Raw genomic sequence first — 20173 nt, 5'->3', positions numbered from 1 at the left:
TTTCTTTTGAAGTTAATCCTGCATAACTCAGAAAGATGGTGTCAAGTCTCTTAGGTATAAAGTAGAATGGAAGAGTTTTGCTTCGAAGGTTCAGTGCCGTCCTTGACTGATGTTTGGCTTCTAGTGGAAATGCTTGAATAACATTTTTTTGTTGACTTGCTTGATGATTACCAATAATAATTCTAGAACAAATACTTGATCTCTAGTTCACCAGAAACTACCACTGAGAATTATTTAGGAAGTTATCAGTACTATTTGACTTTTGGATTCACTGAAATTTACAATGAGTAGCTGGAGACATAAACCTAAAACTGAGTTCTGTCCTCTAAACTCAACCACATCCAGTAGGTCTCTTCAGGTCACAACAGTAGTTTTTTTTTTTCCAAGCTCCTTTCTCAGGCTGTAGGTGGTAATGGCCCTGAACTGGAAGGAAGCATTTCTGGAAGAGATTCTGATTTACTTATAACCAAATCCTAGACTAACTACAAAGTCTAAGGGAAGGAAAGCCTTACATATGTCCACCTTTTGTAGTAATTTCTACTTTGATTGATAGCATAATTTTCATTATATGAAAACTGGGACTAGAGAGGACCAAAATTTTTATCAGTAATGTCTGTGCTCTGCTATTTATTTTAATAATATCTTATAAATTGTATTCATATGAAACAGACCAGAGGCCTGGTATTCAAAAATAGTTATTATTATAAAATCAGAAACACAGTCAAAAGAGTGTAGGGGATGTTGAAATTTTAAAAACTTTATGAGTAACACAATCAGTTAACTTGCATCCAAAAAGATCAGAAAAGAGGCAAGACTGAAAGTATGAGGATAGAAAGGTATCACAGTGATGCATTTTTAGGAACAGTACCTTCACCTCTAAGCACCTTTCAGGCGATAGCTAGCTCATAGGCACCAGAAATTCATAATAAAAACTAAATTACCCAAAAGGCACAGATGAAAACGTTAACACCAGAGTAAAAGCAATATTATGTAATGTTAAAAACCTATTTGTAAAATGCTTCCAAATATGTAAAACTATACACGAATCCATTACACATTCAGCTTCAATTTACCATTAAAAAGTGTATACAATACTCTGCCTAATCATAAATTCATGCCAACATTAATTTATAATGTAGCATTTACCACCACAGCACCCAAAGAGATGAACAGAAACCAACTCCCTACTAAAATCTAGGGAAAAGGTTTCAGAGCTAGTGAAATAATTTACTGCAGACCGTATTACTATAAAGAAACTGGTAGCTCATTCTACTCAATCCACACTCCCTCACAATCTTAAGGAAAGTACAATAAATTCACTTTCATCTACTAAAACAGTACTTAACACATTTGGCAGGTAGGAGTATTCCTTTTATTCCTTTTCCTTTCATTTCTCTTCTTCTTTTTTTTTTTTTTTTAAAGATTAAGTCACTTCCACAAAACTAAGACAAACTTTTCAAAGCTCAGCTTAATTTTCTGCAACTACACAAGACATGCTGGCCATACAATAGCAACTGTACATCCTCCCAAGTCTGAAACACAGAAATGATAGAGGACACTTACTAGTTTAAAGTGTATTTCATCATTCTAAGTCTATGAAGAAAATATCCTCCAGGAACTGCATTCAAGAGGGTAATTTAAGATTACATTTCTAGAACATATAATGTACAACACCATCACAAAAACAAAACACTGAACCAGGAAAAAAAAATTTAAATTTAGAACCAATAATTACGAAATTACAGCCTGTAATTGTCAAATAATAAATGAGTTATAATTTTATCATTTTTTCTTTTTAGAAAACTATCACCTAAAGTGGAGGACCAGCATTTTCTTGGGAATTGCAAAATTCTACACTTCCTTGATAGCAGGTCACTGTTCTGAAGACCACCACAGGCCTCAGGGCATTGGAACATCAACAAAATTCATCCTCACAACTCCGCCACTAGCATCATCGCTATATGTAGCTGACAACACATTTTCTAAATGAATCAGATAAATGCTCCTTTATTTTAGCATACAAAAGAGCTTATATGTCCCTGCTGCCAACAGCAATCTAGCAATTAAATACTTAAGCCATTTCATATACAAGGTTTACGAATTACTCAGAACTAGTGACTTCTAGTAGTGTTTTCTAGTTATTAGAGACTCTTCAAACACATTTAGAGTTTTCAAAGAAGCAAAAACAAGAACAAACATAAATCTACATTAAGTATTTTTGCCATGAATCTTTCTTTACCAATTTTGGCAGGGGGTGGGGTGGGGACACTACTGGGTCATAAGTTAATTGAAAAAAGCAATATAAAAATAACAGAAATTACAAAGTACCACTTTCAGATGATTCAAGTATCAACTTGGTATGCATGTAAGTTCACCAATTTATTTCTTCACCTATGATCTCATATTCAAAGTGCCACACCTGACTTAAGTATTGATAGTCAGAAACCTATAAAGTCAAGCTCTTAAAGGAAATATTATTTAGATGGTGAATTTGTCCTTAGAACTTTAATGCCTTTACTATTTCAGTATAACCAAACAAAACTTTTTGAAGTATTATTCTTACAGTTTTTGGTTAACTTTATATATATATATATATATATATATATTTTTGAGGCTGGTAGCAAAAATTAAAACAGGTGTTCACATCTCAAGAGGAGAGCACAGATGAAGGGTACAGAGGCTCTACACTATGGACCCGTCCTTGCTCTGTGCTGGAATCATCACGGGCACCGCTCCCATCCTACTGAGATTAGGGGCAGCTACCTTAGCAGTTGGGAGAGTCGGACTCTGAGGGTCACGTTCAAAGTCTTCGCTTGGCACTTGGTTATACTGAGCCTTGGAATACCCTTCCATGTTGGAAGGGGACATGGATCCCAGGGATGAGTGATTGCTGCCGAGGTAGCTTCTGGCAGTGGACGTACGGCTCTTTGGAGGAGGAACATCTTCCCTAGAAATAAAGATCCCAACACACGTTCAAAGAACAAATCTCTAAAAACCTACAATATGTAAGCTATGAATCATGGGTAGGGAAGAGCCTCCATTTAAGCATTAAGTACATAAAATCGCGTGTGACACACAAAAAACAAGCACAATAAGGCATAATGTCATGAACTGTGTATCTGTCCCAAATTTATCATTTACAGTTTCTATCTTCACACACAGTGAAATGTGTTTTTTACAAAACTGTGCGATTCTATAATGCTGTCTTACAAAGAACAAACTTCAAATCTTTTCATATTCTAGTATCACTGATCAAGATAACCTGGTTACAGTCATGTAACACTACAGTCAATAAAGCACTAACTAACACCTGCAGATATTTCTACCCAAAAAAAGAACAAGACAAAATATCCTTTTTATTATGAAAGTCACTCGTCTAAGACTTTAGCTGAAAACTTAGCAGATTGAAGTTTGCAAAAACTGAGAATTAGGCATAAGAATTTTCACACTAAGCACTGACATAGAATATATATCTGAGCTACTTCTGTGCATTTAAAAAATAAAAGTGCCCAGACCCACCAAATGTCAATTTTCTGGGTGTTACTTTGGTCATATGTTATTATTTTTACAAGTTCTAAATCCAATGTTCACTTCTAGTTAAGATCTACTGGTTTAGAATATTTTTTTTAAAAAATAAAATCACATTACCCATAGTTCTATTAACTACCTATGTCACTTGATATAATCAGATCTTTAAAAAAAAAAAAAAAAAAAACCCAAACCTTAACATCTCCATTTTTTGAAAACTTTATGCCTGTACTTGTTTTTTCTTTCACATCTTTATTGGAGTATAATTGCTTTACAACGTTATGTTAGTTTCTGCTGTACAACAAAGGGAATCAGCTATATGTATATATATATATCCCCATATCTTCTCCCTCTTGAGCCTCCCTCCCACCCTCCCTGTCCCACTCCTCTAGGTGGTCACAAAGCACCGAGCTAATCTCCCTGTGCTATGCGGCTGCTTCCTACTAGCTATCTTGTATTTGGTAGTGTATATATGCCCATGCTACTCTCTCACTTCCTCCCAGCTTACCCTTCCCCCTCCATGTCCTCAAGTCCATTCTCTACGTCTGCGTCCTTATTCCTGTCCGGCCCCTACGTTCTTCAGAAGCGTTTTGTTGTTGTTGTTTTTCCACATATATGTGTTAGCACACAGCATGTTTTTCTCTTTCTGACTTGCTTCACTCTGTATGACAGACAGACTCTAGGTCCATCCACCTCACTATAAATAACTCAATTTCGTTTCTTTTTATGGCTGAGCAATATTCCATTGTATATATGTGCAACATCTTCTTTATCCATTCATCTGTTGATGGACACTTAGGTTGCTTCGATGTCCTGGTTATTGTAAAGAGAGATGCAATGAATATTTTGGTACATGACTCTTTTTGAATTACGGTTTTCTCAGGGTATATGCCCAGTAGTGGGATTGCTGGGTCGTATGGTAGTTCTAGTTTTAGTTTTTTAAGGCACCTCCATACTGTTCTCCATAGTGGCTGTACCAATTTACATTCCCACCAGCAGTGCAAGAGGGTTCCCTTTTCTCCACACCCTCTCCAGCATTTATTGTTTCTAGAGTTTTTTGATGATGGCCATTCTGACCGGTGTGAGGTGATACCTCATTGTGGTTTTGATTTGCATTTCTCTAATGATTAGTGATGTCGAGCATCTTTTCATGTATTTGTTGGCAATCTGTATATCTTCTTTGGAGAAATGTCTATTTAGGTCTTCTGCCTATTACTGGATTGGGCTGTTTGTTTTTTTTTGATATTGAGCTGCATGAGCTTTTGTATATTTTGGAGATTAATCTTTTGTCGGTTGCTTCATTTGCAAATATTTTCTCCCCTACTGAGGGTTGTCTTTTCATCTTGTTTATGGTTTCCTTTGCTGTGCATGCCCGTACTTTATTGGGAGAAGGCAGACAGTCTTGAGAAGAGCATTTTGCAGCGGTTCTTAACGTAGAGCCCGAAACGGAGGAGGAGGGCACAATGTAGGTTGGTTGGCTCCACACACTTGAAATAAGTAAAAGCTTTCAAATGTGTTGAGGGGAAGAGCTATAGCTTCCATCCAAGTCTCATAGGGCCAAATGCTTCAGATGGTTAAGAGAATTGACGCTTTAGTGACATAATAAATTGAGTATACATCAATCAACTCCTGTGCCACTTAATTACCTGATATCATGATGAACCTCCTTTTCGTATTTTTCTTCTCTGCGCTTTTTACGACAGCAAAAGACGATAAGACCAATGAGCACTAGCGCAAGCAAAATCCCTATAACGGCTCCTGCGATGGTCGCAGCTCTATTTGACGCTAGAATAAAATGTTAATCAGAAAATAATTAATATTAAAAAGAGCAAAACAAACAAACAAAAAAACTTCCATCTAGTCATACTGAAGGTGAGGATACACGATGACACTGATTTCATCGCATGTACTAACATTACAAGACAAATTAGTCAGCTTTTTCTGGTCTAAGGGAAAATCCACTAAAAGAACTTTCTTCTGAACTGTGTAAGCTATTTCAAGGATGAAAACAGTAAAACCACTCTAAAAGATTTAATATTCACAGCTATCTTGGGTGGCATATAAGAATGTTCTAACAAGCCTGTCCTCACTTACATTGGCTAAATATGGTACAAGAGTCAATTTGACAACTCTTGCCTCTGTAATGTCACTACAATAATGAAGAAGGTGTTACGAATAAAATGTAGTACTTTTTTTCCTTCCGTGACTTAGAAAAGCTAGCAACCGCGCCACAGAGTGCTTCCCTCAAAGTTAGCATCGCCTTGCTCTTCAGACCCACGCTCACTGATGGAACCAAAGGAGGCTGTATAAAGGTAACAGCTATCACAGCAGAAAGAGGATAACTTACGAGGAACAACATCCAGGCGTAGCAGGCATTGATCAGAGCCCACTCTGTTTTTGACCGTACAACTGTATGTCCCAGAGTATTCGGTAGTGGCATTTTTTACGGATATAACAGGTGAAGTCATTTCTATGAGAAGAAAGGGGGTAAGGGAGCAAGACCCATGCTTATAGTAACATATTGCTGAGTTTTTAGTAAAGGCAAACTCTACTTGGTTGACAATCCAGGTAAATGTGAGACAAACTGAAGCTACATACAGAACGAACTTGGCAAGACACGTGCATGTCTCCAGGATGCAAACGACTGTGCCTCTAGTTCATTTATGTCAAAGCCAAGGTAATCATGACCCCTCCCAGCCAGGCAAAGAGAGCCTCTGCTGAAGCAGAGCCACGTTAATTATAAAAAACATTCTGTGCCACAAAGGCTCTTAGGTGCAGAAGTAAGATTTACAAAATGTATTTCATTCCCCCCCCCCCCCGCCCAGAAAGAAGAAACATAAAAGAAAGTTAGTGGGGGTTGTTTTGTTCAGCCTCTTAGTTTGAAAAACAGAGGTGGAGAGAGATCCTGCTTAAGAGCGGGGTGGGGTGGGAGGGAGGAGGGTGGAGCACGGTAACCAGTTTGAATAACAGGTTAATTATAACATACAGGTGAGTAATCAGATTTAACCAATTTGAATCTTTGGGGTTAGTCACAGCTGTTGTTCTGTTGTCTTAACAGACATGCCATGGTTAAATAACCGTACCTTCAACACGAATCCAGGCAAAACACTCAAGATCCAACTCTTGCTGTAACTTAACCACTAATTCATGATAATGAACAGTTTCCATCAATATCACCATCAATTAAAAAAATACACAACAAAGAAACCAATTATAATATCCTAAATGGGGATCATTATAAAAATATGTCTTCACTTATACTACATGACAGCGAGTTGTCGTTATAAAACACTGACTAATTCCCACAGAATCCTGTTTGTTCTGTCTAGAAAAGGGAAGGTATCTGGGGATTAAAAAATACACACTTACGTGCACAAACCCTACTAGACTTAAGGCCAAATCAACGGCACACGATTCAAAGTGCATAATCAGCGGTACCTGGTAACCACGAGGTGGGCAGTTTCTGCGAGTTGGACAGTTTTTGCCATTCGTATCGTAATGGGAGCGAACCTTCTTTTGGTTCACATTTTAGTTTAAAGTCACTTCCAATTTCTTCTGATCCATCAATGTAACATCTTGTACCTGAAGGCTTAACTGAGAAAAGAAAATAAGTTATAACTTTATAGGAGAACGGAATGTGTGTTTCTCATGATTACTTAAAACACACAGCCTGTCGCACAACCACTAACTCAACAGCAGGGGGTCCTGGGTTCAGAGTGCACAAGACTGAACGACTACAGCAGGTTACCACGCCAGTTCACTCAGCTTGATCCAGCACAAAACAGGCAAGAATGAACTCAGGCAAGCAGCCACTGCACACGGCCAGGCAGCGTCTCAGGTGCGGCTCTGTGCCCCTCCATCCCACGGGGCACGTGTGAAAAAGGCAAGGATGATGCGCGCTGGGCTACTTCAGACCCAAGGAGGCTTCTTCCCCCCACCCCCCATTCCTAACCTATTCTTCTACTTGGAGCTTGACATGTTGCCCTCTGGGAGTACGTGCACTGTCACATCACTCTCTGTGTGCTGTTAACCCAACAATCAGGGGGTTGACGATACATTATGCTGTTAAGAGGGACAATTCCTTAGTACAGGAAGGACCGCTTATTTTCCACATTTACAGCAATCCAAAACCACCCAGAGAGCAGTGTTATAAAAAGCCAGATCTGAGGTTATATTCCAGGTCTCTCCGGGGTAACCACTTAGAGCAGCTGCTAACTCCATTATGTGAAACCCACGTCAACGCTCGGTTAACACCGTGGCAGTTCATACTCTCTTGTTGAACTGCATTAAGGCCTAATACACATACAATAAAGTTAACACATTTTAGTCATGTGAGCTGATCACTTTCAACACTAAGCACCACTCCAATCCTCTCCCAAGCAATTTCCCTCCAGCTGACTGCAGTTGATCTCATTGCACAACCCGGGTCCCAGACAGCCGCTGATCAGACTTCTATTGCTATAGATTAGTTCTGCTTCTTCGTGAGTCCTATAAATGGAAAAATACAGTATGCACTTTTGCTTCTTTTATTCACCGTAAGGCCTTTTTAAGACTGATCCAATTGATCTATGTTGCTGTATATATTATCAGTAGTCCGTTCTTTCTTACTACTGAGTTGTATCCCATTGCTTCTTCATTCAGGTATTGACGCACGCTGTTTTCTGTCTTGGGGCTCCTGTTAAAGCCTAATTAGCTAAACTGGCCAGGAGCAGGTGTGAAGTCTGTGGAAATCAGACTGACTGGCGAGGAGGCGCTATGAGGAGCTGTGACAAGGGAGAGAGGAATTCTGAAGGTTCTGAGAAGAGTCTTCTAGAGGCAGAGATCAGTTCTGAATCTGATGCCATTTCTGAGGCAGGATTAGGAGAAGCGGGGATTAAACGGGTGACGAGGGCCATTTAGCAACCAGAGTACCCCCAGCAAAGGATGAGCAGTGCAAAGTGGGTCTGGAGGCAACAATGAAGAGACAGCAGCGTTTCCCAGCATTCCACGACCTTGGGGGAGAGCAACATTCCCCATAAACCCTGTACCTGGCTCTATGTGCATCTCTCCTCCCAGTCTGATAAATGGCAGGACTGCTTTTCTTCTGTTTTTCTGATTTTCATTCTTTCAAGTGCTGGGTAGGCTTTTATTCTTTCACTACTAAGAATAAATGTGAATGGGTTTTACAGTGTGGCACTACGTGAACAGTTTGAACAACACTGCTTGTAAATACTGGTACATGTTTTCCTTTTTCATACCAGGTAAGTAAATGTTTAAGAAAGTGTCAAACTGTTTTCCAAATCTGGCTGACAGGGTCTGTCATATGCAGTGGGGCATCTTTACCTAAGGCTGTCAATCATGATCTCACTTCACACATTTCCTGGTAATTCTTAAATTTAATTGCATTTCTCCCCTTTGTTACAACTTATACTTTTTAGTAAGGATCAACAGATGCGTTTCACTGCATTGTTGACTTTCCTAAGCAAATCTCTTTCTTTTTCAGATTGATTGATCAGTTGCCCTGGACATTACATCAACTGGACTCTTGAATCAGTTTTGCACATTATTTCATCCTCTGAGTCTTCAACAAGATGAGCCTTGTTCTCCATTTCTTCAAACTACCAGTAAATCCTTTAGTACACAAACTAGCAGTGAGTGAGATGCTGAAGCAATGCTTTGGACATCGAACTTCTATTGGTAATACAGAGTTCTAACCCTTACCCTTCTTCTTTTCTACTGAAAAATGTCCCCTCCCCAAACATATCCAATAACAGGCAGCTGTTTAAAGTGGCTGCTCAGGCAATCAGGGTCCCACTGAGTTTGAGATTTCAACATACTCTATTGCACAGCAGAACGAGATTTTTACCAGCACGGGTTCTGAGCGGTGCTTAGGAGCGGCTGCCTGCTTTCCGCTGGGTGGAGAAAGCACAAGTCTTTTGCATGCCAGCCCCACCATTATAAAGCCGGGAAGATGAACTCGTAATCCACGGCACTTAGCTGAATTGAAAGAAAGATGAAACCACAAAAGGAACACAAATAAAGTCTTACCCGCTAATGTTTCTTTGGTCTGGGGCTCCAGGATATCTAGCTATTGTCCTCAGAACATTTGCCACCACGATCATTAGCAGAGCTAATAAAAAGTCCTTCTCAGTTAAGGGTACGTGGCCGTCAACTTGTATTCGGTCAGTGTCCCACCGATCTAGCAATGCTGAGCTCCATCTGTCTATTATACCATCATCCCTCCATGCTAGTGGCTCACTGCCTCAGTCTGTAGGAAACACTCTAAATCTCTATTTAGGACAGAATATGCTTTGACCATCATGTCATCCATACAGGAATATTTTTGCTTAGTTCAAAATACCTCGACTCCTGGCAAAATCCATGCATAGATGCTAAAAATCAATGGGCAAAAGTTTGAGGAAACAAGATATTTGCATAGTGTTAAAGTGGCTCCCCCACTGGGATTTTTTTAAAAAACATCTTTATTAGAGTATAATTGCTTTACAATGGTGTGTTAGTTTCTGCTGTATAACAAAGTGAATCAGCTATTTGTATACATATTTCCCCATATCCCCTCCCTCTTGCGTCTCCCTCCCACCCTCCCTATCCCACCCCTCTAGGTGGTCACAAAGCAGCGAGCTGATCTCCCTGTGCTATGTGGCTGCTTCCCACTAGCTATCTATTTTACATTTGGTAGTGTATATATGTCCATGTTATTCTCTCACTTCGTCCCAGCCTACCCTTCCCCCTTCCTGTGTCCTTAAGTCCATTCTCTGTGTCTGCGTCTTTATTCCTGTCCTATCCCTAGGTTCTTCAGAACCATTTCTTTTTTTTTAAGATTCCATATATATGTCTTGGCATATGGTATTTGTTTTTCCCTTTCTGACTTACTTCACTCTGTATGACAGACTCTACGTCCATCCACCTCATACAAATAACTCAATTCCATTTCTTTTTATGGCCAAGTAATATTCCACTGTATATATGTGCCACATCTTCTTTATCCATTCATCTGTTGATGGACACTTACGTTGCTTCCATGTCCTGGCTATTGTAAATACTGCTGCAGTGAACCCTGTGGTACATGACTCTTTTTGAATTATGGTTTTCTCAGGGTATATATATGCCCAGTAGTGGGATTGCTGGGTCGTATGGTGGTTCTATTTTTAGTTTTTTAAGGAACCTCCATACTGTTCTCCATAGTGGTTGTATCAATTTACATTCCCACCAACATGGGATTATTTTTTAATCCCAGAGGGAAAAGTAGTAATTTTATAGCGGAGAAACCTATCAGATAAAACTAAAACCAAGTGATCATGGTTAACAATAAGACGACACCATGTGCCCCCTGACATTAACTGGAGACTACAGATGTCAATGCAGCAGGGATCTTAGATTTGACCCCAGCACAAGAAGGCATTAACAGGAAGCTGTGAAATTCAAATTAGTCCTGTAGTTTAGTTAATATTATTATTATTATTAAATTAAATTTTTTGTGTGTGGTACGCGGGCCTCTCTCACTGTTGTGGCCTCTCCCGTTGCGGAGCACAGGCTCAGCAGCCATGGCTCACGGGCCCAGCCACTCCACGACATGTGGGATCTTCCCGGACCAGAGCACGAACCCGCGTCCCCTGCATCGGCAGGAGGCCTCTCAACCAACTCTTCCTCTCAAGGAAGCCCTAGTTAATATTATTGTCCCAACATTAATCTCTTGCTTTTGGTAGTTGTACTACGATTTTATAAAATGTTAACATTAGGAAAAATTAGGTTATGGGTATACTCTCAGGAACTTTCTGGTATTTTTGCAACTTTTCTGTAAGACTAAAATTATTTCAGAATAAAAAGTTGAAAAAAAATCCCAGTGTTGACTGAGACCCCACACATGCTGTTGCCACGTGTTCTTGTGATGTGGGTGCAGTCTGAGCGCACCATATACACGCACGAAGGAAAGTTAACTGTGCGTGCTCCCCTCTGCAAAACAACCCCGTCTATTTATCCAGAAAGGTCTCAATAATAGGCTTTTTCAGAGGTCTCAGGGATGGTGCTGGTAATGTGTGGCCACCATATTAACCCTCTGTCAATTCCCTTTGCTATCATCACCCCTGCCCAGTTTCCTTCCTGAGTTGCATCCACATATACGTCTGGTGTATCTGAAAGAGCAGGGTGGCCCCAGAAATGGAGCGAGGGATAGCAACATACCACCCCTCACACCGAAGCAGCTGACGGTCCACACGGCGCCCACGGCTCACCGAACGAGCTTTCATTACTCCGTGAACACCATGGTGGCATCTTCAGGTTTCCCACAAATGAATCAAAGTATCAGGCAGAGCCTCTGAGAGTGAACCAAGCAAGAGCTCCACTGGACTCCCACTCAGTCTGGTCCCTAGAGGGCACTTTATTTAATCTTTCCTCCAGATTGTCTAAGCAGAATTTTCAGAAAAGAGCGAGCAAATTAGGCTTCTGTCCAGCTCCCACTTTCAAGTGCAACTTCTAATGTTTTCTCCCACAGTGGTCATGACTCACCTGGAAACACGGAAGAGATACAGAAATTCTCCTCTGGCTCTGAGACAGCCTCGCCAGGTCAGAGGTTTAGTCAACCCCGCTTCCCTTCAGCAACCACTGCCCCCATCCATCCTCCCCTACCCCTCATTTTAATCCTTCTCTCCCTCCCTGATTTGACTTCGGGGTTTGCTTGGCCACAGTGAGGCCCCACGGAGCTAACAAAAGGAGTTACTGTGTCAGTGCTTCCCACAGATCCAGGCTGGGGAATAAGATGTCAGGGGTGTGATGTTTAATGTAAAAGGCCATCCCTCCTGCGCGACAGTCATGGCTGCTGCCTCAGCAGAGAGAGGCAGCAGAGAGATCCTAAGGGATCTCTCTCTCTCTCCCTCTGACACACACACAGTGCCTGTCCACACCTCTTCTGGGAACATGTGCCAACTGCATTCCTCCCAGTGCACCTGTCCCCATCAGACAGGGATTTCACAATAAATAATTCTGATAAATATGTATAAGTCTGCTTGGTACAGCATGAACTAGTTAAATTTTCATATATATCCTAACTCAATGCTTCCTGGAGAGCAGTGCTTCAAGAAGATATATATACTGAGGGTTATAATTCCAGGTATGCCTGGGCTAAGAGTTCGGACAAATTATTAAACTTTATCTGCTTTCATATTTAGAAAAAAGAAAGGCAACTCCAGGTTCGCTGAATGTAGACACAAAAGGCTAGAATTTCCAATGTTACCACATTCCTTTTTCTGGTTCCTTGTTCAGGTTCACTTGCTTTCATACCACAGACATATTCTGAATGAGTTCCATTTAGCATGGAGTGCCCTTTACCAGGACCCCCTTGCGTGCCCCCCTCAGTGATGTGGCCAGAAGACTGCCTTACCAACCAAGACAACCCCTGGAGTTGCCATTGGGGTGCAAAGAAATCCGCATTCTTATACCTAATCTCTACCTGCTCTGATATTCATTCTTTAGAAAAGAATGCCACTCAGGATGAGTCTGGAACCCAATGCACTTAATCTCTCTGCTCAGTTTCTGAAACAAAAAGGAACGAAAGGTAGAAGTTGATGTGGGGGGGGGAGTTGTCCAGATTACTTATTTCCAGGGGTATGGCAGGTGATTCCAGCAACCAGCATTTCCTACATAAAGTGGCTGCCCAAGTGTCCCCCAAAGCTGACACCTTAGGTCGCAGGGGAATTTACTGTCACTGAATAGTGCTAGACAGTTGAGATTTTCTCCATGGCAGCCATTGTACTTTTGGGTAAAGCCTACCACGGTAAGATTTTAGAAGTATATTTATGAACAGTACCTTTCAGGGTTTCTCAATTTGCAGCGGTAAGGAGTGCTTGTGCATGACCACAGAATCTAGAGGAGGATAACAAACTCTGCGGGCTTTGACTGTTTATAAAGCAGTTTATACATTATCTCCTTCTTAACTATCCTGGAGAGCTGCATCTTAGTGGCCACCTGTCTAATCTCACTTTAAGGATGAAAAACAGTGATGCTCACGGAGGTTAAAGGACTATCTAAGGTCTAAAGGCCTTACACCAATTCAATATTCCAGCTACCATGTTCCATCTCCTCTGTTCTAAAAACTCCAATTATTCCTCATAGAAACCTCATTTATTCTTTGGAAAATGCAGTTCGAAAAGGCTTAAGGCACACGTCACAATTGTGAGCTGAATAAGACTGCAAAGAGATTTAATGATAATTATTTTTATGTTTCGAAAATGTAGGCTGAGACCCAGGACATGGAGAGGTTCTATTCAATTCTCAGGGCAAACCTGAGAACAACGGGAAAAGCCTGGATCCCCTAACTCCTGCTTTCGGGTTCTTCTCCCATATCACAGAACTCCTTCGTTTACTTTCAAATGCTTTCATGAACTTCACAAAGAAGTTGGTCGCTTATTTTTCCTACCCGCCCCCCCCCAAAAGGTAGCTTTACGTTTTATGCTATTAGAGGACATTAGAATTATGTGTCAAGTATTTAAAATTATTACTCTAAAAACCTAAGCTTTGTCTCACATAAATGCTGCTATTATAGTACTGTGATCACTCACCCTGTTTAATAAGTAACATTATTACAAATAACTTACCCAGAACTGTCAGCTGAATCTTCTTATTTCCAACACCGGGAGCTTTTTTCACTTTGCACTGGTATGTGCCAATATCTGACAACTGTAAATTTGTTACATTTATTGATGCATCACCAGATTTGAGATCAGTACTTGTAAAATGTACCCGTCCCTTGAGATCTTGATAGTAGTCGTCATAAATCTTGTCTCCAGAATATAAAATAATCTAAAAGAAAGCCAAGATAAGACAAGGAAAAAACAAACAAGCAAGCAAACTCTCTGTCTCATTAAAGGAGCTCTGGATACACCATGGTACTATAGGATCCAAAAAAAGAATAAGAACACAGTATCATGAGGAATCTACAATTATTCAAATCACAGGTTAAGAAAACAGAAGGAAACCACAATATGATCCCTAAGTATGGTCACACACTGTCATTATAAATGGGGAAACCAAGACAGCCACATGATTAAGTAACGTAGCCCTCGATCAGAGAGCCATTCGGTGAGACTCCACAAGAGCATGGATTTGTGAATTCTGATACACTCTATTTTCAGCTGCCTCAGAGGATGCAGTATGCCAACCAACTGTATAAAATCAGGTACAAACCACCACTATTGCCCAAAAAGGGCTTATGATAATTTACCCGTGGAACTTAAAAACAAAGAAAACGACAACATTTTTTGTCTTAATATACTAAGGTTGGAGGCACTTGAAGTTTCCAGACTCTAATAGATAAAATAAAAAAATAAACCTGTTAAGATGTGTGTGCCCAGCCAGGTTAACGGGCCCTTCCAATTAATCTGTGACTAAGAGCAAAGACCTTTCCTAATTCCACTCAGTTTTCTGAACCACTGTTACAGGCTTTGATGGAAATAACTAAAGGCTAGATTTGGAGGGAAAATAAATTCTGCTAAACTTGACTTGGCAGAGAACTTATAACAGTCATCTCTAACTATCACTAAAATTAATTGCACACACTTTATGATTTTTCATTCGCTAATAAAATCCCTCATTCTGGCCATCTGAGACCCAAGAGCCAAAGAGCAGTGGTACCAAAGTCAAATAATAATCAGAAAAGACAACTACAGTCTACATCCTGCAAATAATTTTTTATCTGAGATGTTTATTACGAACAATAAGGTCAGAATCAGTGCCACCTGTAGGAATTTCTCCAGGGCACAGACTCGGGTTCTTCTATTATCACCTCCCCTACCATGCTGACCCCACCCCCAATCCACTAAAGATCTTTTGCTTGTATGAAGCGTCTGCATTGCAGACGCACTCAATACCGGTTTGCTAAGTAAATAAAAGAAGCAGTCGGAGGGTCCACAGCTGACTTACTCTGTAAAACAAGCCCTCACTTCGTTTGCTCCATCTCCCCCCTCCCCCGCACCCACTTGACAGCAGCAACGCTGAGACCTCCTCAAATGAGACAGTGTCTCTTTCTCTATATTAAACTATGGACTCTCCCGAGCCACAAAGTTCAGTCCCGCATTCTGCTACACACACGCTTCGGTAGTCTTTCGAGGAGGGCCTGACATATAAAATGTGCCTCCACTGTCAGTCATTTTTGTAAACTAACTTAACGTTTTCCCATGAAAACAGTCTTATAAAACAGGAGTTAAGAAACCGGGAAGTAACATTTACCAGGCAATTTTGATTCCTCTTTACAACCCAGCAGCGATGGAGACACTATCCACATTTAACCTTTAACCTGAGGAAAGCAGGGGCTGTCACAGACCTACTCTCCCAAAGTCACACAAGCCGAGATGCAAACCAGATCCATTTGGCCTGGCACTGTATACTGACTGGCTTTATAAACATTTCTTTATGACTTAAAGGCTTACGAAATGCTAAATGCATGCAGTATTTCAGGGAATTCGTACCACAACCCTGAGGCAGGTGTACTTGGTCCTATTTTACACATGAGGAAACAGAGGAGGTAGTACACGTTAGTGCAGAGGATAATCCAGTGTGGGCTGGGGGGTGGCGGGCAGGGCAAGGTCAGAGAGACTGCGGCTCAGACACCCAGCTGTGCTGGTTGCCAGCCGCGTGACCCTGGGCTTGTTCCTTCAAATCCCTGGGCCTCATTTCCCTCCTCCTCACATGTGTAATGATCCTCATTCAGGGATGCTGTTTTAAGGCTCAAATAAGTCCTGCCCAGCACACAGTAAGTGCACAGTACATGGTAACTGTTTGCTGACTAAAGAGATCACACAGGGAATGAGGACGGAAATTTCTCCAGCCCAGTCCCCCACCGCACTGCCTGCTAGCTTAAAAATATTAAAGTAAGGGTTTGGCGAGCATTATAATGTAGCTGAAATTCTACGTAAGCATCCTCTTCTGCATCAATCTCGCCCTAGCCCTTCTTTCTTTTGGTCTTCCTTTACTGTGTTTGAGGTTAGAGGCTAGGCTTCTAACCCAGAAATGGACACTTCAACCCAGTTTCTAGTTTCACACTTGTCTCACAAGTCCTGTAGGCAGCAAGGCTGGGCCTCCCACTCAGCATAGAAGTCCTTGTCTCCTTACAGGAATAGAAACGCAAGGCTATAGGGCACGCTGGACTTCTTGGTCTCGAGACGTACCTGGTCACAGGGCTTCACCCGTAAGTCTTAAGCCAGAAGCATTTATGACCCGTGCTCTCCATTCATGCATCTTAACCACGGAACCAGAGTCCTGGACTCTAAAGGGGGATGGGCACTGCACTGGCAAGGGAGTCTGGGGTGTGTAGGACCTCAGGTAGAAGCCTGCGCTCGGGGTGCTGGCACTGCCATGGAAAGAGAGAGGGGATGGAGAGCAAGATGGGAGGCGACAGGGTATCTGGGCTGAGTACACAGGATGAGTCAGGCTCAGTGTATTTTGCGTAGGGGGAGAGAAGGAAGTTCTAGTACCAGAATCAGGGCAGAGATATAACCTTGGAGGGGTTGGCCCTAGACATTTACAACTTGGGAAAGCACCTTAATTTTTTCCTTCACAAATACATCATGGACAGACTGCTTGTATTTGCCAAAAATAGTTAATTACCTAACTGCACTGATTCAGCCATTAAACGGCTGGATAACCCCTTCTTTAATATGGACCACAAGTAAAAATTTCCCTTCCAAATATATTATGTATAATATTCCTCCAAATATTTGAACTTCTTTTTCTCTCCCTGGTTTAATATAATTTATTAACACTGATTTTTAAAATTAAATATATCAGGAGAAGCTAATATGAAGCACTCTAAATTAGTGGAATATTCTGGTACCATTAAAAGGCAAAGCATGATGTGTGTGTTTGGAGATGAGGTTGAAATCGTGCCCCAGAGTGTTAACAGAGACTGATGACTAACAGGAATTCTTGAGCTTGTCTTAGAGAACAGCACGTAAGAGCACAGCTTGTTCAAAATCCCCTCCACTTGTACCCTACCTTCTCTGACCCAGCTCGCCTTAATTATTTTTTAACTCCTTAACCACCTTTATAGACAATGCTGATGTATGGGTCACATAGTGATGGGGGGGGGGAGCTTAAGTTGTTTTCCAGGAACTGGGAGCTGGCTTCTGTCCAGTTCAAGCCGGCTAAGGTTGGTTGGGACCACCGACCCTAAAACTGAGTCTGGGCAGGTGTCCATTGAACGGCCTTTTGACGTCAGAGGGCTGAAAACTCCACCCTCAATCATGCTAAGTGCCTCCATTTCTGAACATGAATCTCAAGAAAAAGCATGTAACTAAGATATATCTGCACAGAACACTGATGACCTCACCTTTTCCTGCCTCCAAACACCTTTCCCCATGCCTAAGAACACCCTGCTTCTTTTTTTTTTTTTTTTTTTGCTGTACGCGGGCCTCTCACCGCTGCGGCCTCTCCCGCTGCGGCCTCTCCCGCTGCGGAGCACAGGCTCCGGACGCGCAGGCTCAGTGTCCATGGCTCACGGGCCCAGCCGCTCCGCGGCATGTGGGATCCTCCCACACCGGGGCACGAACCCGCGTCCCCTGCATCGGCAGGCGGACTCCCAACCACTGCGCCACCAGGGAAGCCCCACCCTGCTTCTTTATCTCATATGTCAAGCCTCTTGCCTTCAGGTAGGCAGATCTGAGATTTGTTCTGTCTCCTCACTTGGCTACCTTGTGAATAAGTCTTTCTCAGCTGCAAACTTTGGCATCTCAGCTCTTGTCTTGCAGCATTTGTCTTGCAAGTCAGGCAAAGGAACCTGTTAAGTAACAAGGTTACTGGGCAATTTTTCTCCTTTGTGCTACTTTTAGCTTTTCAAGTTTTCCACATTAGGCTCTTATTAATTTGTAATTAGAAAAAATTCTATAATAATACAGTCATCCCGGGGCTTCCCTGGTGGCACAGTGGTTAAGAATCCGCCTGCTGATGCAGAGGACACGGGTTCGAGCCCTGGTCCGGGAAGATCCCGCATGCCGCGGAGCAACTAAGCCCGTGCGCCACAACTGCTGAGCCTGCGCTCTAGAGCCCTCGAACCACCACTACTGAAGCCCACGTGCCTGGAGCCCGTGCTCCACAACAAGAGAAGGCACCGCAACGAGACGCCCGCATGCCACAATGAAGAGTAGCCCTGCTCGCTGCAACTAGAGAAAACCCGCGCACAGCAACAAAGACCCAATGCAGCCAAAAATAAATAAATAAAAATGAATAAATTTTTTAAAAAAGAAACTAGATCTTAATTATAAAAAAAAAAATTAAAATAAACAAATAATAATACAGCCATTCCTCTGTACCCACGGTGGGGGGTGGGGATGGGGGTGGTCCAGGACCTCCTCCCTTTCCCCCTCCCCTCCTCAGATGCCAAAATCCACAGATGCTCAGGCCTCTCATACAAGATAGCATACTTAGGAGATGATTTAAAGTATATGCACCCTTCCATATACTTTAACTCATCTCTAGATTACCTACAATACCTAATACAATGTAAATGCTATGTAAATTGTTGCTGGCATGTGGGAAATTCAAAGTTTTGCTTTCTGGAACTTTCTGGAATTTTTTTTCCCGAATCCTTTCAATCCATGAATGGTTGAATCAACAGATGGGGAACCCATAGATACGAAAGGCAAACTGCTGTTTTGTTTTTTAAGGAATTCAATGTATAGGATATTAAACTTGCAAAAATATGGAAAGCAGACTGTAATAACACGTACCCTCATTACACTGTCAGACTCGACCCTTATACTGGTAATGGAATCCTTGTGTGAAATGTAAAAATTCAATTCTACCTAACCTTTCACAAAGCCTAGTTTACCAGGCATCCCCTAACACATTATGCACATTCCTGCTGCACTATCATACCTGCTCCATAGTCGCCTCCCCTGCTCCCTGGCTCACATATACTTCCAAGTCCAGATTTTCAGAACGTTCCCAAGTTCCTCTTCTTCCTTGCAGCCTTCTCTAAGAAGTCTGGTGACCTTTTCTTCCTCTTGAAATCGGAGGTCACCTATTATCCACTTCACTCCATTACATAAGTGTCCTCCATTTCCACAGCATGTGCCCTCCTCACCTACACCATAAGCTATGACTTTCTTCATGGCTCCCCAGGTCCCCCCACACGTTATCGGCACAGTGACAGACACCGAAGACCAGTTCCCCGGCATCTGCTGAGTAAGCAACACATACCACTTGATCCACTTTCTGATTATCAGCTGGTGATAGCAGCCACTCGATGTCCAGAGGTCCCTGGTCTTCCGGACTGAGGGTAAATTTGCACGGCAAATAGGCAGTTTCCCCTTTGGCATTTTCAATCATCTGTTCAGGAGTAGTGATACTCAAACTTCTGGCGAAATCTAGAATATGAAACGTGTATCGACTGAGCATCTGCTCTCAGGCTAGCAGCACACCCAGCACACCTCAGCTGATCAGAGGAAGCACAGGATGTGGGCAAAACAGGATTTTATTTGAGACCAGAGTAATGAAATTCCAACTCAGCGCTCCCCAGTTTTTAAGTTTGTGCTTCTGTAGAAATAGAATGACAAATATTAATATCCATCTTATTCAATACAATTTCCTTTCAGAACACTGGGAGGTTCTCAACATTATATGGAATACCAGCATTCTCATATGAATTATAAGAACCTAGTAA

General features: G+C 41.8%; 1 protein-coding gene across 1 annotated transcript in view; it reads right to left on the bottom strand.

Annotated features, from left to right (window-relative positions):
- CXADR (CXADR Ig-like cell adhesion molecule) overlaps positions 1-20173 on the bottom strand; it is a 52007-nt gene continuing 31834 nt past the window's right edge. The window contains exons 2-7 of the mRNA XM_059065619.2: positions 19711-19877; positions 14115-14319; positions 6967-7122; positions 5876-5998; positions 5175-5313; positions 1-2947 (exon numbers count right to left, since the gene is read on the bottom strand). Of these exons, the coding sequence (XP_058921602.1) occupies positions 2683-2947; positions 5175-5313; positions 5876-5998; positions 6967-7122; positions 14115-14319; positions 19711-19877 (1055 nt within the window). The 3' untranslated portion in view covers positions 1-2682. The remainder of the gene's footprint in view (positions 2948-5174; positions 5314-5875; positions 5999-6966; positions 7123-14114; positions 14320-19710; positions 19878-20173) is intronic.

The sequence above is a fragment of the Kogia breviceps genome, chromosome 5 (assembly GCF_026419965.1).
Source record: "Kogia breviceps isolate mKogBre1 chromosome 5, mKogBre1 haplotype 1, whole genome shotgun sequence".
NCBI classification, from domain to species: Eukaryota; Metazoa; Chordata; class Mammalia; order Artiodactyla; family Physeteridae; genus Kogia; species Kogia breviceps.
This window is presented reverse-complemented; position numbering and strand designations above follow the sequence as displayed.